The following is a 27305-nucleotide window of genomic DNA, read 5'->3' as shown; positions in this document are numbered from 1 at the left end:
GTGGTCGTGCGCCGCAGCTGCGCCGAAGCGAAGGAACGACCTCCACCGACGGCAGAAAAGTGCTAGCAGTATTGCGTTCGCAATAATATCGCTCTGCACTACTCATAGACGATCCTTCGGCATTCAGAGAGTCCATGAAACTACTCTCGCTCACTGAACTTGTAGAACGCCGCCGGGCTCGCTATTCTGCGACATAGGCGCGTTGCTTAGCCAACCGCTCTTGCCTTTCTTCATCTGTCTCCTCGGCACGGCGCCGGCGTTTGCGCGCAGCACGTCGCTCCAGCGACGCCTTGTACAACTCCTCAGACATGACTAAGTGGAGCGCGCCTGCGGCGCACCGTTTATCCTCTCCTAGGGAGCGCCCTCACGCGGCGGGCAGAAGAGGCCGTCACGTGGTAGCCGCCGCGCCGAGCGAAGGAAGGACTACGGCCGAAGAGACGAGTTGGGGCCCCTGCTCTCCTTTGGTCTTGACGTCACGTTGTGACGTGGTCGAGCGCCGCAGCTGCGCCGAAGCGAAGGAACGGCCTCCATCGACGGCAGAAAAGTGCTAGCAGTATTGATTCCGCAATAAAACTTTATTTCAACAGGAATTCGGGGCATGCCCCAGGGTCTCCGCACGACCCCACTGCACTCAAGTGTTTATGTTCCTAAGGTCCATAACACTGGCAGCACGGCGGTGGCGATGGTCTGCACGGCCGGGTCCTCCGAGCGCAGCAGGGTCTCCCAGTCCTCCCAGGTCTTGAGGTTCTCTAGGTCCCGCGGGGGAGGGTCCATATTCCTCGGGAGCGGCCTGATGACAAGCTCCCGGTGAAGGGGTCGTGGGATGGCGAGGGGGGTTGGGTCGTTGGCCGGTATTCTGATTCCCAGGGAGTCCAGGTAGTGACAGATGTGCGCTAAATGCATTGGCGTTGACAAGGTTGTGCCAGAAACGCGGCGCTGAAGCGAAAGACAGTCGATGTTCCTTGTGTTCATTGCCGTTGGCGTTGACAACGTTTTACATTCTGATCATTTTAAGGAAAGGAAGCGGACATAACTGCCTCCCTGGGTCAGTGGACGCTTAATTAGTCTTACAGGTATGTACGTGGGGTGCTGTGAGAGAGATGTGGGCTGCAGGCATTCACAACGTTGTGACAGAAACGTGGCGCTGGCGTTGACGTTTTGCACTCCGATCATTTTAAGGAAAGGAAGTGCCTGAATCGCGCTTATAAGTACATGGAATGATGAGAGAGAGAGAGAGATGTGGGCTGTATGCGTAAGCGCTGACAACTCTCGCGATCAACCACTAACTGCCACCTGCCAGGGTGGCAGGATGTGGGGGGGGGGGGACTTTAATGTAGATATAAACCCAAACAGGAATTTCTTACTATTCATGCGGGAGAACATTCCGTTCCTCGCTCGTAACGCCTCCCGTGGCTGTGGCAACCTCGCGAAACACTTGCATAGATCTCGTCTTTGAGAACCAGGCATTGGGTCAGCAAGTAGAGCATATATTCATATATTTCTCCGACCAGAAATCTTCCTTCATGACAATCAAGAACTGTTAGTGCAGTGTTTTTTGAAGAAAAAATATGTGTGGAAATTAAGATGTCTGTAATTGTACATATACGTCTCTTGCTCGAATTCTTTGCCTCAATCTATCGAGAAGATGAAACAGTTGATGAGATGCGCTCAAATATCGCATTAGGAAGTCTCTCATAGCCTGAGTGGATTTGGGACGTTAAGCTACATAAATCAACCCACCATTATTAAGTAACGTAATCGTCGGCAATTTTTTTCCCGGGAGGAAACCTTGAAGGCGCATCTTTGCGGGGGATCATGAATCTGTAGAAATAAATTCTCTCTGCTTTCATGCGATTGACTCCGCCTCTGCTGAGAAGAATAGGAAATATGTGTATTTAGGCTCCTTAAAGCACATCTTCACTCTATAAAGTCTGCCTATGCGGTCACCACCATAACTCATCTGACACGCCTGATATCCCACCACAGTCCAAGGCTCCCTTGTGCCATGAAATATCTGGCAATAAACAATGTTATTTTTTGCTATTCCGCCTTTTTTCCGTCGTATTATATAGTTCGACACAACGATTAGCCGTCTTTCGGAGTGGGCACCACATTTTGACACCTGTTGACGCTGCCACCAGTTGTTGGCGAAGATGGGTTGGTTCGGGGTCGTTGCTAGCTCGCTGCTGCTGGTCGCTTGACGGAACCGCGGTCAAGCTTCGACACCCGTTCCCACCACCACCAGGACATGAGTGCCGTCAAGTCGAAGAGTTGAGTGATGGGAGGAAGATTACAAGAGGGTTTATTTACATCTTTTTATATCATGGTTAGAAGTGAGGTTCTAAATGAGGCTCTATGGGAGGCTGTCCTGCCGCACTCGTTGTCGACTTTTATACTCTTCTCCCTCCCTAAATTCCCTATGTTGAGGACGCCCACGCCGGGGTGGGAGGGGCCCAGATCACAAACAACACAAACTTATGCGCACAAACACACCACTGCACTTAGGGCAACGCCCCCGTCACATGTGGAGTCTGAGGGAAAGAAGGTTGTCGTCGAGGTAGCGTTGACTGCGGTAGGTGATGGCCTCCAGCCAGTCGAAGGTTTCTGCGGGTCACCGACATCTGCTGATAATCAGACACCCGCCGCTCGAGGCCGGAAAGCGAGGTCACGAAAAGGCCGAAAGTGGTTCCCCGTGCCTGGAGACGTTCGCGAGGGTCGGAGATGATGCCCGCCAGCTTGTCGCGGTGCTTGGCACGCCAAAGAGCAACAGGAAACGAGACCCTTTGTTCCCTGGCACGGTCACGGTAAATGGGGAAGATAACGTTCGTCTCCCCGAGGCGGCGGCGGCGGCGGCGTTCTACACGTGCGGACCTTTCGGAAAGGGGGTCTGGTTTTGGTCCTGTACTCCAACCGGGCAAACTCCGTAATTGAAGTCAGCTGGCACCTGGGTCCTCTCCATGCGTGCGGTCCATGGCGGCAGGCCCGAAAGCAATCACACTCAAGTTGCTCGCAGCCATACACAGAAGCAGGCGTGCTGGCGGCCACCCGGCGAGACTTGTTGACGTCGATCTTAATACACGCATATTAATAAATAATACCATTAAGAAAAAAGGTATTTTCCCGGTGCAATGTAAGCAATAAGACAAACAAAGTTTCACTGCAAACGCTCTATTAGACACACTAGCCATGTTTCTGTCGATCATCTCCAAGCATGTCACAAAGTGCTGCATTAATCGGACTTCTGGCTTCTGAGTACACGCTTAGTGATGCCGCAATTTCACTACCGCTGTTGGGGCTGGGCCTTCAGAAATCAGTCTCTGCAGGTAGATGAAAAAAAAACGCCATTACATCAGTCTTCTCTTACCACCATTATACACCCACATCGGCAACATGCCAAGACCGTTTTGGTTTAACCCGATATTGTATCTTTCCGTTTCTATTTTACATGCTCGTAAATTTACGTTCACAGCTTGTGTGTTCACAGGAATCTCTATTTGAACAAACTTCTTTGAACAAACTGCTTCTTGACACAACTTCCATTTCTAGCGTAGATTCTCTGCCTGGCTTATTTATGGCTTATGGGGGTTTAACCTCCGAAAGCGACTCAGGCTATGAGGGGCGCCAGAGTGAAGGGCTCCGGAAATTTCGACCACCTGGGGATCTTTAACGTGCACTGACATCGCACAGTACACGGGCCTCCAGAATTTCGCCTCCATCGAAAAAAACTTTGCGCATATTGTAGTCGAGACAAAATTTTGGAATAAAATATTCAGGAACTGCGGAGATGTAGTCTGAGTTATATAAGATACAGAAGGAACATAAGATGCAACAGTAACAGGCTGTAATCTGAATGTAATCCAAAGCAGGCAGAAAAATGTTTTCTGTAGCATATAACAGCGTTAATAAAACGCACGTGTCACGCATGGTTGGCATGCTACACACATTACACATTGGTGCAGAGATAGCTGGCTAAGCGGCTGTAGAATGGATGTTGCCTCACTGTGCCTTCAAATCTGGAGAAATATTCCTCCGCATAGGTCCAGTGCTGCTTCCTTCCCTTTTAATACTATATAAATAAAGCCAGTGCTATTGGCCTTGCGCTTTTTATGCAGAGAAATGCCAACATGTCTGCTCTTTACTTTCACATAGACGACCACAAGGGTCCCTCTTCAACTTCCTCTATGCTTACGCCATGTTTACACAGCCGTCCAAAGAGGCAAAAAGTTTGGAAGACGCTTAAACTTCGCCCTTAAGAGTGGATCGCGACCACGTGTGCAGGTCGTAGTGGTAGTAAAAACATTTATAAAGAAGGGACAGGAGGGTATGTTTGGATCAGCCCGTAAGGAACCGATCCTTACAAGCACTAGGTGGAGGTCCCTAGTATGGTGCCCCAGTGGCAGTGGCCGCCGCCCGGGCGTGCCCGACTAAGGCTTGTTGGGCCTCTTAATTCGTGGCAACCGACCAGGGCCACCTCCCAGTCCCACCGGGTTGGTTTGGGCGAATAGCCAGGTTGCAGGGGAAGGCCCACACCATGTGATAGGTGTCAGAAGACACCGCTCTACAGTGCGGGCAGCTGCCGTTAAAGGACGGGTCAAAATGTTTTAGGGCTGCCGGGCACAGCAATGCATTGCTGAGAAGGCAGAGGAGTAGCCGCTAGCCGCTCATCCGCCTTCTTACATACTCACTCAGCGGCAAAGACAACAGGCAGACATCCTAATACGCACGGCTGTCACCTCCACCCTACGTCGTCCACGGACGGTTGGTACCAAACGTCTCCTGGCCACTGGTACCCACAACAGAGTGATCGAATTAATAGAGGCTCAACGCACCAACCAATTAGTCCGCCTGAGCCGCACGGAAACTGGACAATGCCTACTGCGACAGCTACGTCTCAATCCACCAATTCGCACCCCAACAAGTTCTACACCTTACATGATTTCTCTGCGCACGAAGGATCACATATATCAGAAGCCCCTTCCGCGCAATATGAGTGCTAGTCTCCACCACGGTAGCCGGCAGGCACGAGCCAGTTATTACACCAAAACATACACCAACCGCTCTGATATCCTTTATGTCGACGCGGCACAAAATTCTAAAGAACGATATTTCACGGCAGTTGCAGCCTATGAAGTCGCCACAGTGGGGGCTGCAGCCACTATCCGAACTAATTCGCCTGCAGAAGCGGAAGGAGGCGCCGTCGCGCTTGCTCTGGCCCACTCCACCATTGACACAAACATAACCGAAATTTGCACAGATTCCAAGGCCGCGTACCGCCACTACCTAAAGGGCGTGGCGACGCCGACAACACACCGTATTCTTGCCACGGCCACCTCTCTCGACCGGTTACTCTGTCGTGGGTCCCTGGGCATGCCTCGATCCCCGGTAATGAGCGCGTTCATGCGCTGGCCCGAGAACTATCCTCCCGGACCTCGGATGATCAGGCACCCAACCCTGCACAAGAAGCCCCATCGGTCCTCTCTACATATCACCAAATCACCATATTTTACAAATTCAGCTGCATGACACTGCCACCACCCCACAGTACCTTGTCGCCCTTATCCCGCGCCACATGGCGACAATTACAGAAGGCTATTTTATTCACCCCACCTTCTCTCATGCTTCCACCCCACCTTTCCTCCTGATTGTAACACCTGTGGCGTGCCCAGATCTACACTTTTCCACTACCTTTGGGAATGTCCTTCCCCAAAGGCAGTACTCCCATCCCCAATCCCACTCATTCTTCCTGGGAGGCTGCTTTACGGACCGCTCAGCCCAACGGCCCTCCTGGACCAGTGGAAGACAGCCCTGGAAGATTTTTTTTGTAATAAAGTTGTTTCCATCCATCCGCCTTCTTCAGGCCTTTACATGGGCGAGGGTAAAGGCGATGACTATTTTGATCGCAGGTTGTGATATTTTTGAAGGTATAGATCTGATTAGAATCGGGTTCCTGATCGGGTGGGGAGGAGAAAACAGCCCGATAAGAGAGCGCGCAGGCGGCTGCATCTGCTGCCTCGTTTCCTGCCAACCCCTGATGAGCTGGGGCAGATATAAGGTCAAGGTGTGCGGGGTCCGTATCCCGTGTGTAATTTTAAGGCGACAGCCTTTATTGGCTCATGGTCGCGGTGTCCGTCCATGCTCGCGGTGTCCATCCGTACGCTGGACTCGTGCCAACTGCAGCCTCTCCTCCGCGCAGTGGCGCAACCTCCTCTGTAATTTCCTTTCTTCAAATTTACTTTCTTCATTAAAGCCCCTCTTTCTCTTTCTTCTTTCACTCCCACTTCCTTCCTCTAAAAACGGATGACGGGTGTCCGTCGAGATATGAGAGAGAGTTACTGCGTAATTTCCTTTCCTCAAATACAATTTTCATTTTCTTCACCATGGCCCCTCTTTGTCTTTCTTCTTCCCCTCCAACTTCCTCCCTTCCTGTAGGGAGTGGTTCGAATGTCCACCGCGACGGTTGCTAGGCAACGGCTCCTACGGCCGCATCAACAACACAACAGAGCGATTCAGGCGTCCACTGCGCACTTCCTTTGCTTAAAATGATCGGAGTGTAAAACGTCAACACCAACGCCAGTGAACACAATGAACGCCGAACGGCAAACGAGCAACGGTGACGCCGCGAAACGGGCGCCAAAGACCTGCGCTCTAAAACACGACAATCAAAAAAGCGACCGCAGTCGGAAAACACAATAAAAACCGCACATTCGGGAAGCCAGCCACGCACCAAGCGGTGCGGGGAAGCGGTGTTGGGTTGACCACAAGGCTTTCACCAAGCACACTTTAGAATTTGCGAAGTGTCTTCGGTAATGTTTTGAAGCAGAAAGCTTCACTAGGCTAGCCAGAGAGCTTCGCGTGAGCCAGAGGGCAGATCTGCAACTTCTGCGCAAACGCGAAACTGAGTGACGTCACGCACGGCGCAGGTGGCCGCCGTCACCCCCGCCGCCGCTGACTCCGTCGCCTGACCTTTCGCTGCCGTCGCACGCTACTGCGCATGTGCGCCGCTGCTTCTCCTCCTCGCCACCGTTTGTCCTTTCGCCGCAGCCGTGTGCAGTGCGCTTTTGAAAGGAGGGGTATATAAGCCGCGCTTAGCCATATAACAGGCGCAGAATCGCGGCTACGGCTGCTTATCTGTTTTTTCAGCCAGCGTCCGCTCCGGCGCACTCGGTTGTTGCTGCGACGCGCGTCTTTTCTTTTCTTTCGCTCTTTCCTCTTATCTTTTAACTCTCCTCTGTCTGCACATGGCAGCGGTGGTGGCTCGGCTGGAGCCAGTTGGCAGGCGCATGCAATTTCCTTCTCATTCTTCTCGACCGACAGAATTAAAAACCACGAAGAACAAAACAACAAGATCTCACACAAAATTGTGTGGGTACCGGGGCACACGGGGGGGGGGGGGGGGGGGGGGACCAAGAGGCCGACAGGATAGCTCGAGGATACATTACTTTCCGAGCATCCGACGTGACCGCGGAACTCGCGCCAGCACCCAGGGAATACTCGGCCATACTACAAAACTATAGAGGCAGAAGAATGCGATATCCCCCACCGCACAAATCTCTCAGCAGAGAGGAAGCTGTCACTTGGAGACAATCACAAACAGGCTCTTTCCCAAACCTACATATACTAAACAAAATGCACCCTACGATATACGCGGACCAATGTCCCTGGTGCGACGAAAAACCTACTCTATACCACATCACATGGGCCTGCCAAAACATAGACGGGGTCCCCAAAATACAAAACCCGAGTGCGGAGCAGTGGGAGACTCTGCTGTCCAGCGACCGCTGTGAAGACCAACAAGGTCTGGTACAGCGAGCTCAACGGGCGGCAGTGGCCAGCGGAGCCCTGGACAGAGGGCCACCGACCACTGATTAGAGGCGGACGATTTCGACAGAGAAGGCTCCTGGGGGTAGAACCAAGACGTCTCTGAAGATGCCCCCACACCACAGGAAAAACCATTAATGAAAATAAAGCTTTCCCTTCCTTCCTTCTCAGTCGCAACAACACATAACAGGCGCAGACAATCGCCATAGAAGGAGGAGATGGTTTGGTTTGGTTTATGGGGTTTAACGTCCCAAAGCTACTAAGGCTATGAGAGACGCCGTAGTGGAGGGCTCCGGAATTTTCGACCACCTGGGGTTCTTTAACGTGCACTGACATCGCACAGTACACGGGCCTCTAGAATTTCTCCTCGAAAGAAATTCAACCGCCGCAGCCGGGATCAAACCCTCGTCTTTCGGGTCAGCAGCCGAGCCCCATAACCACTGAGCCACCGCGGCGGCAGAAGGAGAAGAAGCAACAGTCCGACGGCGCAGAAACACCGATCCAGAAGTGGTAGGTTGGGACTTAGCTGAGAGAGAGAGAGAGAGAATAAACTTTATTTGTAGTCTTTGAAGAGGAAGGCTCTCTTCTGGCGCAGGCGGGCTACTGTCGCTTGGTGGCCTTGATCTCTTGGATCTCGGCGACCTGGTCAGCTCTCTCTGTGAGCAACTTTTGCTGCCACAGGTCCGTGCTGCGCAGCGCGGTCTCCCACTGCTCCTCTGTGGTTATTCCGCTTAAAGGGTTTTTACTGAAAAGCAGCGAGAGCTTTCGCTTCTAGTTATCAAGGCTTAACCTTAGCTAAGCCACAACCAATTTTTTGGTGGATTCCCTGGGCTAGGAATAGAGTGCAGCATTGTTCGACGTTCCGACAGGCCCCTCGCAAGTCGGTGATTATGTATTTTTAATCGAAATGTGAGGCCGCGAGAGTAATCGCGACCTCTTCTGCTTGTGTTGCACTCCGGGCTTTTAAGGTGAGGCCGTTAACTGTGTTGCTGTTGTGAACCACTGCGACCTTGTGCCATCACCCTGGTGAGGGCCAGAGGCGTCCACATAGTATACACCTGTTTTGTTGCCATAATGTCGGGCTAGGGCTTCCGCTCCTGCCAGGAGCCTACCATTATGGTCTTCATGTGACATGTTGGCTGGAAGAGGTCGCACATGGAGGGCGCGTCTCCACAGTTCTGGGATGTAGCGCTACCAGGGAGTACAGGGAACGCCACTGCCCCTTCGGCGCGACGCCTTGCGCTTTGGACAAATAGAAAATTGGTTTGTTGAGGAAAGGAAACGGCGCTGTAACAGTCTCACTTGTCTTGGTGGACACCCGAACCACTCATGATACGCAGCACCCAATTATAGGTCGCCGATTCGTATCCCTGCCAAAGGCTGGCTCTAACTTAACTATTACATTTATGCTTCACGAAACGCTGAATCGTATGACACCATCCGGAACACTCGGCGCAAATCAGTTGGCATGACAGGATTGTTTTCAACGTGCGATGCCCACGACTAACTAGGGCGCCGACGGCTTTTAGACCGAACGAGCCGCATAAGGTGCGCCCATAAAACTGCAACTCTACGAATGTGGCTTGCGGAATTCTCAATTCCCTTTTCACTCTTCCGTCATTAGGATTGCCGTCGAGTTTTACATCGCCTACGAGAAATTCCGGTTAGTTACTTAAACATGGTGCCAATTTAATTGGCTCGCCTTACATGCTTAGTGTCATGTGTTCTTGTAATTGTCGATGTATCTGGTAACCTTGGCATGTGTACACATCTAAATAAATTGTTTTGTGAACTCCAAATAAAACAGCACTGGTTCCCTATTTCTGTTTATAGTATGGCAATGCTTGCAGAGCAGAGCACTCTATACATCTGGTAACCTTGGCATGTGTACATATGTAAAAAAAATTTTCTGTGAACTCCAAATAAAACAGCACACCTCTCTAACATTCTGAAGGAACAGCACTGGTTCCCTATTTCTGTTTATAGTATGGCAATGCTTGCAGAGCAGAGCACTCTGTACATCTGGTACCCATGGCATGTGTACATATGTAAAAAAAATTTTTCTGTGAACTCCAAATAAAACATCACACCTCTCTAACATTCTAAATGAACAGCACTGGTTCCCGATTTCTGTTTATATTATGGAAATGCTTGCAGAGCAGAGCACTCTATACATCTGGTAACCTTGGCATGTGTACATATGTAAAAAAATTTTTCTGTGAACTCCAAATAAAACAGCACACCTCTCTAACATTCTGAAGGAACAGCACTGGTTCCCTATTTCTGTTTATAGTATGGCAATGCTTGCAAAGCAGAGCACTCTATACATCTGGCAACCTTGACATGTGTACAGATGTAAATAAATGTTTCTGTGAACTCCAAATAAAACATCACACCTCTCTAACATTTTAAAGGAACAGCACTGGTTCCCTATTTCTGTTTATAGTATGGCAATGCTTGCAGAGCAGAGCACTCTATATATCTGGTAACCTTGGCATGTGTACATATGTAAAAAAAATTTTCTGTGAACTCCAAATAAAACAGCACACCTCTCTAACATTCTGAAGGAACAGCACTGGTTCCCTATTTCTGTTTACTGTATGGGAATCCTTGCAGAGCAGTGCACTCTATAAACGGCAGAGACCAATCGCGTGCTGGCCTGTTCTATAATTCGAGCCCTTCGTTTCAGGTTTAAATGTGTTCCACTTGATTCATGCAACTCGAGCAAATTTCTTAAATATCATGTTCAACCCGGTTTCTACCCGAAAGTGTACCGTTAGGAATAGACTTTTCCAATGCGCAAAGCTGAAGGCACCGCACGGAAACTAGCGGATCTGTTGCACCTTTCTGAAACGGTGTGTTCGATGAACTGCTGATGCTTTCAAAAGTAAATTAACGAAGAAGGATGAATAGTTCGGCAGGTTAATATTGATAGTTCATTCTCGGACGAAAATTCAATAAATGAACTCTTCATTTACACTCCGGGTAAGTTCGAAAACCAGATCTTGGAAGCTAAAGTCGAGAGCACAGTTACGTGTATTTACCAGGTGTTTGATCGCCATTATTTTAGAGATTGCTATTTACTTTAATTTTCTACTGCTTCGAGGGGGTTCGATGTTTCAAATCGCAGCTGTGTTTCAAGAAGCGTGCCAGAACGGACCAGTTGATTTGCTGGCTAGTGGCGCGCGCCCTGTTCAGGTCTCATCGGTGTCTTGTCTACCCCATATTTTTTATGAATTCAGTCCGACCACTATGATATGAGATATTTTCGCAGTAAACAAACAAATACTGGCAGCGGAAGTGCTAAGAAACAGGCAATTTATTGCACGCTATCAAATATTTTCAATACATCAGATAAAACATGCCTTGCCTGGTTAGCCGTTTCTTGGTGTAAGCTGTCAGTTAAGGATATTGAAAAAGCAGCTTCGCAATAGTGATGCGTTTGGTATGCTAGATGAAAACATGCGCCACGAGTAAATTACATTTGCTAAACAAAAGTTCCCGACCAAATCGTGATCTAAAATTTCTTGTTGAGCAGCCCAAATTATACCTCATTTTGAACTAAAAATAAAGTGGCTGGTTTAATTCCTCCTCGAAATCCAAAAGGGCTAAATACGTAAATGAGGGCTTTCTCTTTAATGCGCGCCCAACCTTTCTTTGTAGCCTCCTGTCCGCTCTAAGAAGACATGAAAATTCGATTTAATTCATCACACCAGCTGTTTTTCCTCATTTTGTGCCCTTGGTTTCAAGGAGGAAGACCATATGGTGCGGTAAAAATGATTAAGCAAATGTTTCTGCTGTTGAAGAAAAGACCATGTTTCTGCAATGCTCTGAATTTTGAAGACGATATTTCTGCAAGGTTCTGAATTTTCATTCAAGTTGCCATTGAGGCATTGTAGCATGTTCTACAAGGCGCAAATAAATGCGAAACACTCAAATCAGTATGCGATAATTTTTTGTAATATATGCTGATTTTTGCAGGGAATCTTCGCTTCCTCTCGTTTCATTAATGTGAGGGCAACTTCAGCGCTCTTTTACATTCCTCAAAAAGGTCCAATTTTTTGCCATAGTCGCTTGAGATTAGTTTCTTTTATTTGATGTAAAAGAGAAAGTGCCAGTAACGCCATGAATAATATTTAGTGGAATGATATCACCAACCTGATTCATGCTTGATAAAAAATTTTGATAAACACTCTCCAGTCTGTAGCACTGTGTGTTAACATACCCTTTTTCACCACTACCGGTTGCCCATGCCCCTATTTATATTATAAACACTTTACACGCATATATTGCCAATTTATATACATGTATGCCAATAGGAACCAAGAAATTTGAAAATCCCCTTTTTTAGTTACGAGTCCCGTGTGCAAATTTTAGTGCGTTTACCTTACGATTGCTTTCTCTCCTTGCAGACAATGCCACGCGTATGTGCATGGAGAACGGAACGTGGGCAGACCGGTCGGATTACTCTGGCTGCAAGCCTCTCGTCGACGTTGACAGAGAGGTACGTATAGCGCCGTATTTTCGCTACTTATGTCCGCCTCTCTCCAACACACATGGAGAATAAATTTCTGCAATGATGCACAAATATGGGACAGCCAAAGGGAAGGTCCGCAAACACTTTTAGTGCTTCTCACTCTGTCAACACCAAAACAATGCAAAGAAAGTAAAATATGCCCGCTGTTTAAATCAGTGTGGGCCACGATTTCAAATAAGAAAAACAGAACTGGCATCTGCGATCGGTGACTGGTTGTAGCAGTACTGTTCGCAATATAATATCAGCGGCATGCATACGTTTTTTCCTCGCATACCAGGGTACAGTTCAGCTATACTAATATATCATTTCAAGCGTAGAAAGTTTTGCACGCCTAGTAAAGCGACGTCTTGAGGTGTCGAAAGATATCGCGAATTTCGCATTAGCAGGTTTTTCGTGGCTCCCTACACCTTTCCGTCTAAAACGTTTCGCGTAGGTCCAAGCTTGTAAAAGTTCTGAGGCAAGCGACGTTGACGCAGTATCATGTCGTAAATTACACGAGCCCCATTCACCTGCTCTAAAATGAAAGTTATTTTATCCAGGTGCAATAAAGCCAACATGTGCGGGTAAGTAGCAGCTTCCCTCAATGTGCCGTTTGTGGTCACATGTTACTGACCGCCACGAGTTTGTGAGCCTCATGGGTAGGTGGAGGAATGCAGAACATGTATTCTTAAGAGCTTGCAAAAAGTGTAAAAGATCTTCATCCTTCTTATTCGTTATCAAACCAAAAGCAACACTTTCTCGCTCCGCGCGGCTTCCTACAATGCTATTGCTCATCTGGTACCGGAGTTTATTTAAAGGTATCCTTCACAACGACATGAAAAACTTCGGTCTTAGTCGTTAGTGCCGTGACAACACAATGATAACTGCTCGGCTGGTGTCGCTTGAAACAAATGTGCACACGGACAACTTACCCGAAAACCTGAGCGCAATAGTAAAGAGACTAGCCGCTGTTTGGTAGCCCTGATAGCAATAAAAGCGGGCGCACAGCAAATCTCCTTTTAAACACTTTTGTCGCGGCACCCTCGAGGTGGAAAACAACGAAGCGCCGTCTTTTGAACGCCTTGGCCTCCGTTCGTCTTAAAGCGCGTTACACAAGAGTCTAAAAAGAGGGTTTAAAAAATTCTTCCGTGGACAGGGCACATCGGGCCTTCGTTGCAAAGTAAACAGTTGACGCCTGATCCCTTTGATGCTTGGCGGATTAGAAGCACTGCGCCCCTAACGGAGACCGCCTTTCATCGGTAGGTTCGGCGAAACTTAATCACGCGCCATGCACTTAACGCTTTTGTTGACACATAGCATCGAACGCCTTGCACGGGTTTAAGCTGCTACACTTGAGCAAGCAGAGGAGCAAGCGGGTGCTCCTCAAAAGGGTGCAAGAACATCGGAAGGATGACCATCCATCCCGGTTACTCCACTGAATGGGCGCCGCCTAAAACACGGCACAGAAGCGAGCTTCCTTCAGAGGAAAAAATATTCAGTTCAGTTCCAATATTATTGAGAGGAAGCGTTTCTCGGAAAGCAAACGAAGAGGGTAACCAAAAAATGAATGACGCACTAGACGCGCTGTCATTTAGAATTTCGTTAAAAAGTTTTCGCTTATTGTTTCTTGTGATTCTGGAGATGGTTTGTGTTCGTGTTGCCTTCCAACCTTTTTTTTTGCTTCTCTGTGAGAAGTGACGGAACGTTGCACTCCAGGTAACCCAGTGGGTAGGCTAGACCTTCGTGGCATTAATTACCTGCACTGCGGTGTCAGTCGCGATGGGTAATTGAATTTAGTTGTGTTTTAAAGCTGCGCGTCATCATACTGGACACAGTACAAGTTTGCCGCTTCAGATGGCCAGCGGGACACCCTGCATTACGAAAAGAAAAAAGGCGCCTTTGAAAACCTTATGCGAAAATCTTCAGGGCATGTTTCTTATATTGCGACAAAGTGAAGAGTAAAATAGTGAGCTAGTTTTAATGCAGAACTTGCTCTCCATGTCCTCACACTTCTTAGTTTGGTTATGTCTGGTTACGTAGTCACGAACTACATTTCTTCATGACGCAAGACTTTGTGAAGTTCTCTGAAAATTCATGAAATATGTTTAAGCGAACGTGCCGTTAGTTTTTTAAAGATCGATTTCTTGAGGTTGGTTGATGGCTTTTCCGACAGAGTGATACCAGTGTAAGTGGACGTCAGGAAATAGGCCAGTCATGTTCACTGGTAAGTTGGTAACTAAATGCTATTTTGTACATTTCAACGATTAGACAACAGAGTGGTTTGTTGGGCGAGTTGGTTTACCATATTGAAATATACCTGCGCTTAAAAGACACGGACTGAAAGATAGACACGCACACACATAGCGCTGGACTTACAACTGAATTTTTATTCGGGAAACACTGCTCTTTATGCACACCAGCAGCTGATAAAAATGGAAGATGGTAACACCCGGATGATAAAAAATCGACAAACTGTCTCGTCACATGTCCAGTCCTACCTTCCCTTTTGCAAAAATGCCCTTTCCTTTGATAGTAGTGAAAGGGACGTGCTACTCACGAATAAATTCAGTTGTAAAAATTCAGTTGTAAGTGCAGCGCTATGTGTCTGTGTCTCTATCTTTCAGTCCGTGTCTTTTCAGCGCAGGTATATTTCGATTAGACAACATTCAGGCGCCTAGTTGCAATTGGAGCTCTGTAGCTAGCCCTAGGAGTAGCCATATCAGTTCTCAGAATTTCAAAAAGGCGATTTGCTCAGCGGTATGGGTCAGCAAATTTTCACTTCTCGCGCCTTTTTGTACACCGCACGAAAGTAAAGAGCGCTGAACTACGCCGACGAGTACACGTCCCTCCGTAATGCATTGCCACGTCACTTCCAATGCTCTTCTTGGGCTGGAGCAGCGAACAGTTATGGACACCGCACACTGCGCGCGCGGCAGGAAAGGTCACATGTCTCAAAAAACTAATGAAAATTTTATTCGCCAGAAGCGGGTAAAGAGAAAGGGGGCGGTAGGTTGGCGTCCTAATTGTTTGGAAATTAACACTTATTTACACTCATTCACGCAACTGCACTTAACTTCTGTCTCATACTGGTGTTTTTGTCAGTGTGACCTCGCGATTGCAACATTTCACGTGGACAAGGGTGAAGGCTGATTCTAAGCAGGGTTTGTGCGTACCGAATCCATTTGCGAGCCAAAGAAATTGTTTCCTAGAGAGATTGATTTACTTCCTTGTTCTGTTGCGTACAGCTGCACCGAAGCCGCAAGCGGGGAAATGTCTGAAGTATGTCTTCCGTCGAACGCGCGTGAAGGAACCGATGACATCTGAACTCGCCTGTAGAAGAGTATTGTTACTGGCAGTAAATAACTCCAAAGCAAGAAAATTACACAACATTGAATTTGCTTCTCGTCCCAGAATAAATTGTGCTATGTATAACTGCATCTTCCGCTAGAGTCATGTCATGGGAACTCCTAAATCTAATTGTGCTTCTTCGCTCTGCATCCCCCCTGCACCCCCGCCCCCCTCGTGCCCCTTACTTTTTTCAGGTCGACGAAACGACGTTATACTACATAGGCTACGGAGTTTCTCTCTTCGCGTTAACCATTGCTCTCTGGATATTCGTCTACTATAAGTGAGTAACATTTTATAGACTATATGAATATTCTGTTCATTTTTTTTTATTGGTTTATTTTTGGTTTACAATGCATACGTAAACCAAGGACGAGCAGGCAAAAGGCGTTAAACAACACCTGACTAAGGCCTGCCCTCCTATACAAAAACAAACAACAAATTAAAACAAACATTCAAAGCATTTGACAGCAACCGACTTCGAACAGAAAAAAAAAAAAAACGCAGGTTAAAATTAAATTGGCAGTAGTATACAGATTTGATACCAAAAAAGATACAACGGTGTTTACTTATACAGCACTGTCACGAAAGTAGCATATCATGCACGGCTCTTTTATAGCTTTGGTCACTTCGTTTTTCCATTGCCATAGAAAGTAGCGGGGCGTAAGCGGGGCGGAGCTTTTTTATTTGTAGTAGCTTGTGCGCAGGGTTAGTCGGCACAAGGCATTGATTGCATCACTGCCACTGTGTATTAATTACTTTTAGCGTCGACAAGCGGCAAAAAGAACACTAGCGCTCATGAGAAATCCTCGTTGTTCTAGAGCATTTTGCATTGATGCATGACTCCTGTGACCGATGAGTAAAATTTTTACTGACAAAGTATTAGAAGGTTCCAGACCTATTCCTTCTTGCCGTTTGACTCCAACTGTTTCCCTTTTATTTCTTATTATTTTATTCGAATAACTCCGCTCCTCTTTTCCTGCTTTTAAAGGCTCAAAACTTGCTTATTTACGGTGGCAGTGTTACATGCGAAAAAAAAAACAACTTCTCTGACTATTCCTCGAAAATCAGTTATTTCGCTTCAAACGCAGTGTAAAAATAGCTTGTGCCCTTTACTAGCATTGCTCTCTTAAACAGAGTCATGCAGGAAAGCTTAAGCGCTGGATATGGAGAGGTGATCTCAATCCGGTGCTCATTGATTAAAGACAGAAACAAGTTACGTCTTAGCAGACGAATCGCTACAAGCTTGCCCGCTGATGGGCATTTTACAGCATGACTTCTGGGTGCGAAATGCGGTTTTTTCGAGTTATAGTGGCACTAGCGGTCAGAACCGGAACCACAGTCAGATTATTTACTGCCCGATGTACCGTTGCCAAAAGTAACCAGGCAAGCGGGTTTGTGCCTTAGCCTCTATATGTGTGTAATGTTGAGGACCCTTGTCATCTCTTTTGCAGACCTACGTCATTAAGAGGTGCCTTAGCTTAATTTACAAACCCATTTCACTGGTAACGTTTGGCAAATACACATACATACTTTCATGTGGATATTCACGATGCCAACAGCGTTCCTGGGGGCCCGCGGATCGAGGCAGCAATTTGAAATTAAGATGTGAAGTATATCGGGAAGGAGTATGGTAAATAGAGAACAAATAGATGAGTTTTTTGACAAAACAAATTGAACAAGAGACAGGGGAACCTCAAAGTGCTTAACCATCGTTTCGACACGACGACTTCTCTTCCTCCGGAGGCAAGTCCTCTTGTCGAAACGCTTGCCAAGCACTTCAGCACGGTAGGAAACATATATGTCAATGATAAAACAGAAAAACCTTTCGAAGGGCGCAGTCGGCCGTCTAGCGTAGGTCAACTGACTAGTTGCAAAGTGTGCTTGAAGTATTTCGCACAAGTTCCAGAGGTTTGTGCCCCATTCTGTAATAAAAATCCGGACTGGTAAGCGAGAATATCTATCAAATGTTCTTATTACGTGTCTCGATGACAACTCTCGCGAGTTCGCAGCATACTCTTAGTGCTTGACGCTTCGCATATTATGATGCTTTTCCGCGAATCTCTTATTTATTTATTTATTTAGAACATACTGCAGGCCTACAGTAGGCCCAAGCAGGAGGGGCGAATACATAATATATGAAAAAAAGAACAGGTTTAGCAAAATTGAAAAATGTTAAATACAAGTTGTAACACAACTTCTCATTATCACCTTCTCCTGTTGGCGGTCAGAACGGCCCGCGAGGCTTTAGTCCGCTGAGAAGGGCAGTTACTAAGGTCAGTTTTTAAGTTCACTCGTAAAGTTATCAAACTAGCTACTTGAACATAGCGATCTGACGTCGAATATCGGAACGTATTTTCTGCGACAAGCACAAAAAGCACAAAAACTCTACCAATCGCAGCCGAGACTTCTGCAATTTAATTATTTTTATGCAGGCAAACGTGAAAATAGTCGATCTAGCGGTGGGATTTCGCGTTAAACTTGATGGTCATTTGAAGGGCACTGAGCTAGATCGCTAAGACATGATGAAAGCAGTAGAAATGCTTCAACGAAATTATAACAATGAAATTCTATGCCCAGAGCCCTCTCTCTCAATTATTACGAAAGGACCTACAAAACACTACTCTGCATTGTGAAATAAATAATACGCTTACAGCTAAGAAGCGGAATAAACCAAGTCATAGAGATAACGGAAAATAAATTATTCAAAATAGGACGCTTCACCAATCCGCCTCATAAATCTTTGATATTTATGATAAAGAACAGGTTCGAAAGGACGCTCATTAAAAACCATTTTCACTCCAACACTTAAAAAAGAACAAAAGACACAATGTCAAGCAAATATTGCAACACAAGAGTGATGGCCTTTCGCTCAACCTCGCTCTAGACCTGCTGTCAAAAAACCTTCCATTGGCCTTGTTGGCTAATTAGGCAGTTAGCAAGTGCTACGAGCGTGCATATTTTTTGCAGGTAGTCTGTATCCTTATTTCATTTTTGGTTACATTTTAGTCACTGTTTCCATCGCTTTCTCTGTCGGCACTCAGTGCATTACCGCTTCCATTAGGCCAGGTTGTCAACCTTACAGGGATTTCGGTGCTGTATATTTATGTCGGCTCATGAATGTTTATTTTATATCTGCAAGTATTAATTTCGGAATTCTGAGCTTGAAGGGCATTTTGTCTTGCGGCCCCTCTCGCAGCGCGCGTAACTCTTTTTAAAAAGCTCATAAACTGCGTTTTACGCCGTTCAAACTGAGGCCCCTTTGTATTTTATGTCTCTAGCTCTTGCAAAAAGTTTTGAAACAATATGTGCCACTGCTGGTCAGATTTATGTCTTTTTTCTCCCAGTCTTTTTCTGAAGGGATTTATATTCCTTAGTAATGACAAAGGCACAGTCCCAGCTCATCGCAGTTTACGCTCCCACTCCTCTTCCTCCGCCAGCATTATAATAATAAGTGATAATTAAATATTTTATTGTTTATAGGGACCTGCGATGCCTCAGGAATACCATCCACGTCAACTTGATGGTTACCTACTTCCTCGTGTCCATTGTGTGGATGACAACGGCAACCCTGCAGTCAATCCAGGCGCCTGTGTGCAGAAAGGTAAACATTGCACAAGACTCAGTGTCGCGACGCAGCACTCAAGAATGTTGGTAGCTGAGCTTCTTTCCAAACACAAACCTGCCTCCACATATTGCGTATTCCTTACAGGCAGCAGCTGGCGTCGGGACTTCTTCGGCAGAAATTGCGTGTTTTCTTGCTTGTTGCTTTTCTTTCAGTTATTTTTGGTGGGTTCTCGCAAGTTTAAATGTGGTTCAACTGCAAAATTTTTCGGCATTCATACAAGAAACCCTCCCGGTTATAAGGAGGACTGCTTTTTCCTCAGTACACTTTTTTCAAACAGCGCGCGAGCTCAAGCCAGCATCAAACCACCCACATGCAGCCTTTTCCAGCCGTGAGGCACTTCGAGCTAAACATCTGCGCCCATGTCTTGGTCGGAAGGCGAAACTGCGCAGCTATTTTCCTTCCTCGAGTTTTTTCTACCGTCTCGAATCTTAGAGCCTGTCTCTTTCGCAAGCGTACTTTCGGTCTCCACGCGACAACCAGAAATGCTAGTTTAATATTTGTGCAATTGCATCTAACCGTGACAAGCCACAGATGCCAGTATTCTATCGTAGCTCGTTGCACAAATTGTTTTCTTTTATCTTTTCTTTCCAAGAAAGCCGTGTCGCTTTTAGGGGTAGGGAGGAGAAAGTGAGCTAATTGAAAGTTTTCGGCAAGCGACATTAAATTTTCTTCAAAAGTTGTGGGGCGCAGCGCTTACTCAGAGAAAGATGGAAAGAAAAAGGACAGACAACTCGAACAATTTAAGAATGTCAAAGAAAGAGCACAGAAATAAACTCCGACCAGAAGACAGTGAAAGGCTCACAGAACTTCATGGCCTCGGAAAGTGCAGAGGGGACGTTTAAGAAGCATTCTGAAATATTCTGTTTCTATGTGGCACCAAAACATTTTGTCAGTGTAATAATTTGCATTTGTATTAGTATAAGCACTATATCACACCACAGGTGTAGGTTAATGGCGTAAAATATGCGCTCTACAAGATGTCGCACAAGTAGCAGCTACAGAATTAAGGGATACAGATCTTCTTGGCTAAAACATAAACAGTTTGACACAAAAATGCTTATAGTAATGAATTACCAAAGAGTTTTCACGACACCATCAGTGTTTATGAAAGAGGTGATGCCGTCTAATAAACCTATAATTCCCTTAAACATGAAATCTCCTTTAGTTACGTGTTCTCAACAAAGATCTCAAATAGCTACTGCGAATGGAACCATAATTTACAACTAATATTGATCTGAGGCAACCGGTCTGGGAACCGCGATCAGTTTTTTTTTTCTTAATCTGATCTCGTTCACTAATGTACGAAGCCATCGTTTTTGTTGCCGTTCAGAGTTATTGGGCTATTCATATTCCTGTTCAAATTAAATGTTTATAGCTTTCGCTGTTCTTTATCTCCTCAAAACGCCTCTCTAATGTGTCCGTCACGCAAATCAACTTTTACGCATTGCGAATCATCGCAAAATGAAATCCTAAACGGAGTGCTGAACTTTCTTGCTTATTTTTCTTGCTCTGCGTCCGCAGTCTGCGTGCTTCCTGTACATCGTGCTTACCTACCTGATGGGCACCAACTTTTTCTGGATGTTCGTCGAGGGTCTCTATCTCTACATTCTGGTCGTGAAGACCTTTTCCGTTGAGCTTGTGCGGATGCACGTCTACGCATTCGTCGGATGGGGTGAGCGAGATTGTGATGCATCTCTTATAAAAATGGTCTATAGACTCTCTATAAAATTCCTATAGACTCCCTTGCCTTCCTAGAGTTATTTGCTTTTGTCTATTCATAGCCTATAGACTGTCTAGGACGAAAGTGTACAAAAGTATATGGCCTGAATCTATTGATTGTCTATAGACTGTCGATAGAAGTTTTATTGTTTTTAGACTAGTCTATAGAATTTGTCTATAGAAAGTTTTTAAGCTTCACACACGACTCTATGGACAGTCTATAGACAGTCTAAATAAATTTTTGTAAGGGAGTGCAGCTGCATGCTCTTCTTCCAGTGGCCACCAGTACACAAGCGTCTTTAATCACCATTATTAGTCTAACAACGCCCACTGCAGGAAGGAAACTTCTCATATATCTGTACAATTAACCCCGTCCTGTGCCATCTGCGGCCAACCTGCATCCTCGCGATCATATGACATTCTAAATCAGGAACCCGCGTCTTCTCCACTGAAAAGGCAGAAAAAAACATCTCCCGGCACTGCATCATTTAGCGAAGAATCGGAGCACAAGAAGCAGCGAACGTTCTCGGAAGGACAAAAATCAGCGTCGCACACAATTTTCGTGACATTGTACAGTGATAAAAATAAGCATAAAGAGAATAATACATCCTATAATATTCAGCAAAGTTTATTCACGATAAATCCACCCTTTATACAAGAAACTTCCTGTGACATAAAACTAACGACTAGGGACAAGTGGTGCAGCTTCGCATCGTGCATATGGTGTCATCGTCAAATTGAACGCGAATACCATAACTGTAACGCGAAAAAAAGATCCGGAGATATAGGCCGCTGATGAAGGAATACAAGCGGGGTTAGTCAACACTTGCCGGGCTTCGGTTTTCGGGCAGCATAGAAGTGTTCCAGCAATCAGTCTCCTTGAACTCCTGTTCTGGTTTCAATAGAGGCTTAGTACATACCAGTGGAGAGAGAAAACCTAGTTCTCACTCAAAAGCTTAATTTATTTTTAGTGTGAAAGCACTAATACGAAGATGTAGAGCCTCGTAGCAAAGTATGTCCACTTCAGGAGCATAGGAAAAAAAAGACAGAAAGAGGAATCACACATGTGTGGACGACTGGGAGTCGAACACGCGGCGGCACTAAGAGCTGATCTTGGAAGAGAGCAACGTGACACCACTAGGCTATCAAGCACAAAATTGGAAAATTAGTTTTTAGGAAACAAAATGACGCAGTAACTCACATATCTCGGAGGACGCGTTAACCACGCAGTAACCGAAGGGATAGAGGAGAGAGTGAAAGAAGAAAAAATAAGATGTGCCGTAGTGGAGGTCTCACCGCGTTTTTTTTTTTTTTTCAAATGAGGCAGCCGAACGCGCCTCGTGTTAAACTGCACCATATCCTCGCGATGTGCATTGCAGAGCCTCTAACTTCCATCTGCGGCGCTAAAATTTATGCACCTTTCGTTTTCGCAAAACAGAGCAAGGTTTAGACCGTTGGTTTCGAGGAAAGGAAGGGACTATAACTGGCTCCCCTTGGTTAGTGGACACATCAGTCCCGCTTGGAGATAGGATGCGGTGATGTCCACCTGCAGCAAACTATGCTTTCCAACCATATTTTGTGCTTAGCCATGCAAAACCAACAGTAATTTTTTGAGAGAACAATGGCGCTGTTGAGGTGTCAACCGCACAGTGAGAGAATCATTAGTCAATTTTCTTCGCTCAAAAAAGTATTTACTCTACCCTTGTCTGATAGTGGGGGAGCTGACATGTCATTTCTTTATAAAAACTTCGTCTTCGAAAGTATTGAGGGGGGTTACTACTTTAATACACAGATTAGGTGAACATCTGCGTCATGTTTCCACTTTTTAACTGTTTGGCAGGGAGCCGAAAAAGCGATCGATGAACAATTTTCGACAGGAACTTGAACACATTGCATCTAGTTTTAGAGCATTTTCGTGCGCATTTTTTTCAGCAGAAATTATTTGAACGTCTTAATGAAAAGATAGTAAATTAGTGCGAGGTTGTAAAAATGGCAGCGTGGTGCCCCACGTACACTGTATGGTTCCAGTCACCATATCAAAGATCTATCAGCGTTGCGCTAATAATGCCTTAGGCGACACGACAGTGACAGAGACTGTATGCTGTGCTTCCGAATTGTTTGATGTACAGCTCTCACTGTGGTCCGTCCAAGTAGCAAGCTTAATGTGCTCACTGCGCTGCTCGAGGTTTTGTCAGCCGAGTAGGTGAGGACACGGGACCGCTTCGAATTGAGGCCCTGGACTCGTATCAGGCCATGACGCAATACTACAGAGAGCTACGATGGCACCGGCCTCCTCCGCACGATTCGCTCAGCAGACGTGATACAGCTGCAGACCCGGTCGTAGCCCAACCCGTGGACATATTCCAACATATTTCCCGATTTGGTAAGCCCGTTCTGTCAATTGCGCGGCGAGCCTGCCACTTTCGACCGCATAACCTGGGTCTGCTCGGAGGATCCGCCTCCGGTAGATCTAGTTACACCTCTCTCTCCTGAACAATGGAAACCTGTTCTCGAAAGTTCCGATCCCGGCGTTCAGTCCAGGGCGACGACGAGAGCGCCAGAGGTCGCCGACCTATACCACCCCCCGTCCCAGCCGATGACCTCGTTACGAACACTTCTACGAGAGCTAGGCCACATAGCCGGGAAACATTCCCTACCAATCAATATGGACTTCAACAGTCCGCATACTGACTGAGGGTACATAATCACGACACATCGAGGTCGCAGAACTCAGTGTTCACAAGTTTCAAACGCCTACGCGTATTGGCAACAGTACAAGCATGGACACCTGTCCGGGCCTGACGATGAGCAGTTACATCCGTGGTCTTACATGGAACAGAACATAACATACATTGGACAGCGATCATTACACTATACAAATCACTGTCCCCTACAAGCCACCTCATCACGCATATATAACACTGAAACTCCTTAACTGGGATGCCCTTCGCGCTGCACGCACCGCCCTCCAAGACACTCCCATCGTAGACATCAACGCCTGGGTGTAATCACTCAAGCATGACGTTGACTACAACACGCAACACACTGAAACTACCACCGAAACCCCCTGCCCTGGACACACTCCAAGCCCACCTCTGGGAGGCTGATCACAGCCTCCCGGAGCGCTGGAAGGGCAACAAACAACAGGACGCTTAAAAAGCGGCGAGCTGCGCTGCAGACACAAATCCAGCAACACTCTGAGGAGCTCTGCCGATCCAAATGGGGACAGATATGTGACGGCATAACCGGAAACCTGTCTAGCAAACGCGCATGGCAACTTGTCCGACACCTCATTGACCCGACACACACCAAACCAGCGACACACCACGTGACACCCTCACAAACGAGCACATTGACAATCACGACGAACTCCTAGACACATTTCAAACCACACGAACCTCTCGAGGCGCCCCACACTTCTACCCCACTACACAGGACAAGCCAATCTCACACTCGACACCAACATCACGCCGATAGAAGTCAGAGCGGTCCTCCTGATTCCTCGCGCCAACTCCGCACCTGGTGCAGAACAAATAAAGAAACTCCATCCTCCGTAATCTTGACGACCAATCGATCACCCAGATTACGCAGCACTTCAACAGTTGCTAAAGGGAGGGCAGCCTCCCGCAGTCCTCGCGCCACGCGAAGGTAATATTCATACCAAAACCCAACAAGCCACATACACTCCAAAACCTTCACCTGATTTCGCTAACTTCATGCCTCGGGAATCTGCTCGAGCATGTTGTATTAGCGAGGCTCACAAGGCACATGGCGGACAACAATCTATACCCGCATAGCATGGGGGAATTCCGCCCCATCTGTCCGCACAGGACGCCATGCTGCAACTCACACGCGCCATTTTCGACCCGCTTCTTCCAGGTCACACCAAGGCAGTCTCAGCTTTGGATCTCTCCAAAGCTTTTGATCGAATTTTACTTCAGGCGATCCCGACTGCCCTATCCCCATTAAATGTGGGTGTGCATGTGTACACCTACATTCAAGCATTCTTCACTGACCGCACGGCTGAGATAGATTTCGGCCCTCTGCCTTTCCCTCGTACAGGCTTCAGAGTATCGGCACCCCTAAAGGGTCCGTCCATTCCCCCTTCCTGTTTAACACCACCCTCATCACCCTCGCCCGCAAATGGGCAACTATTCCCCATCTGAAGCACACTCTTTACGCCGACGACATCACGCTATGGGCCACCGACGGCAGTGACGGCGGCGTAGAGAACACCTTGCAGGAAGCAGCCACCCTTACCCAATATTACGCGCGGAACATCGGACTGTCTTGCTCCCTAGAAAAATCGGAACTACTCCTCATCTGGCTTAAGAACCGCCGCTCTCCCCACTTCCCTGAATGGGGATCCGGTACCGGAGGTTGACACCCTCCGCGTCTCGGTCCTGCACATCCTGTAGAATGATGGCAAGAAATTGGTTGTGGTTTAGCTCTGGCTAAACCTAGTCGAATAGCGAGAACTACAGACCCCCGGTTGCGCTTAGGCTTCGCTTGTCGCTTTCACGGCGTTTGGCCAACCGTTCGGCACGCTCCTCTTGAGTCTCTTCTGCGCGCTGTCTCCCTCTTGATTTCTACGGCGATCCCTGGTCTCCTTCAGGCTGACTGACTTCTCACCACATATACTGCGGCCTTAACTATGGCTGCGGCGACGCGAGCTCTCCCCTTCTACACTCCCGGCTATCACAGCTGTGGAGCGCGGAGTCGGACGTCATACTGAGGGCGCAGCGAGCGCCCAATGGCAGGAGTGGTAGCTGCGCGGCGACCGCGACGAGCCGAGTTCCCGGAGAATCGAGGCCCGTGGTGTGACGTCACACCACGGTTTACCCGGGTGTACGACTTCCGGTTTACGGTTTACTTTGGAGGCCCATAGCGGCGGGCTTAATAATCGAGTAGTCACTGCTATAGTGGAGAAGGTGGTTCACCTGAAGATGTACTTGCAAAATGAACTTCGAGAGCATCCAGCGAAAAATGACGGACTATCCGCAGTTGCGCGTACGTGAAGCGAGCTGAAAGCGTCCCTGAGAATAAAATTCAGCCAAGTGAGCTGGGATAAAGCCTGCCAGGTGGGCAGAGCTGCGCCTACAAATCCGATAACAAAGTGTGCCAGAAAGAAAGTTCTCACGAAAATTGCGGCCTGCTTTGGTGTACAAATCTGTTGCCAATTTCAAATGTTTAAGAAAAGGTAATCATTTCACTGCGTAAGGACACAAACAACGCTCTGGAATCACAAGGGACAGTAAACGTTAGTAGACATGCAAGGCTTGATTAAGCAACGCTCTCTTTCACTTCAATTTCCACGCAGGTCTGCCAGCCTTAGTTGTGACGGTCTGGGCCATCACGAAAGCGTACTTCAGCGCAAATCGCAACGACCCGGTCTTATTCGACGGTCTGTAAGTATTGCCTTTTACAAACTCATAGATGCGGATGCGAAAGCAAGAATTAAATGCGAGAGGACGCGTAACCTTCACTGACTTTTGTGGATGAAGATTCACATAAGGAACAGCTTCCACAATCCTCATTTTGGTGTTGTGTATGTGATATCAGAGTCGCATTTCTTCCTGTGCTGTAGAAAAACTTGCGTGCATTAAGACAATGCCTTTAAACAGAGTGCCAGTGTTGACAAATTTCTTATAGCGCACGAACTCCGGAGAGCTCACCACTCTTGTGCTGGTGGGCTGAGGAAGGAATGAAATTGAGATCGTTTATATCTGGAATTAACAGAATTGTAGTAGAGCCTCGAGCCCATTGATTAAAATACCAATTACCCTAGGCTTACGCAGGGTGTGATGACGTACCTAATATGACCCGTTACGCGGCCAACTTTACAGTCTTGCACTCATTTAACATGGAGGATCAAACAGTAATCTAGGTTAACGAATCATCCCATAGGTTTCTTCGAATGCTGCTTCATCCGAAGATATCTTTCATTCGCCAGCCTCTAGAAAATTTTAGCTGTGTCCTGGATCGCACTAAAAAATGAGCGTTTAAGTTCAGTAGATTAGAAATTTCTGCAAGACGAGTGAGCCAAGGCTTCATTGTGTTGATGAATGAGCTAGTTGCCCGGAAGTACGTAGTAAAGTAGATTCACGAGGCGTGACTTCCTGTTAGTAAAAGGCGAAGCTCCTGCTCCGCTCCTGGCACGAGTACTCTCTCAAAGGTACTTCCACAAGCAGCATCACGTTGGCTTCAACTGCACCTGGAGACAACATGTCGTAGTCGTCATCATCCCAGGCGAGCAGCTCGCACGCATCGAAGCACTTT

At 47.1% G+C, this 27305-nt stretch overlaps 1 protein-coding gene across 1 annotated transcript in view; it reads left to right on the top strand.

The window, feature by feature from the left end:
- Nucleotides 1–27305, top strand: part of LOC149343513 (diuretic hormone receptor-like) — a 137042-nt gene that overhangs the window by 91979 nt on the left and 17758 nt on the right. The window contains exons 4-8 of the mRNA XM_089542413.1: nt 12231–12322; nt 15877–15962; nt 19163–19283; nt 20829–20979; nt 26347–26434. Coding sequence (XP_089398539.1) covers nt 12231–12322; nt 15877–15962; nt 19163–19283; nt 20829–20979; nt 26347–26434 — 538 coding nt within the window. The remainder of the gene's footprint in view (nt 1–12230; nt 12323–15876; nt 15963–19162; nt 19284–20828; nt 20980–26346; nt 26435–27305) is intronic.

This window comes from Amblyomma mixtum, chromosome 5, assembly GCF_055824585.1.
Source record: "Amblyomma mixtum isolate Tamu chromosome 5, ASM5582458v1, whole genome shotgun sequence".
NCBI lineage: Eukaryota > Metazoa > Arthropoda > Arachnida > Ixodida > Ixodidae > Amblyomma > Amblyomma mixtum.
This window is presented reverse-complemented; position numbering and strand designations above follow the sequence as displayed.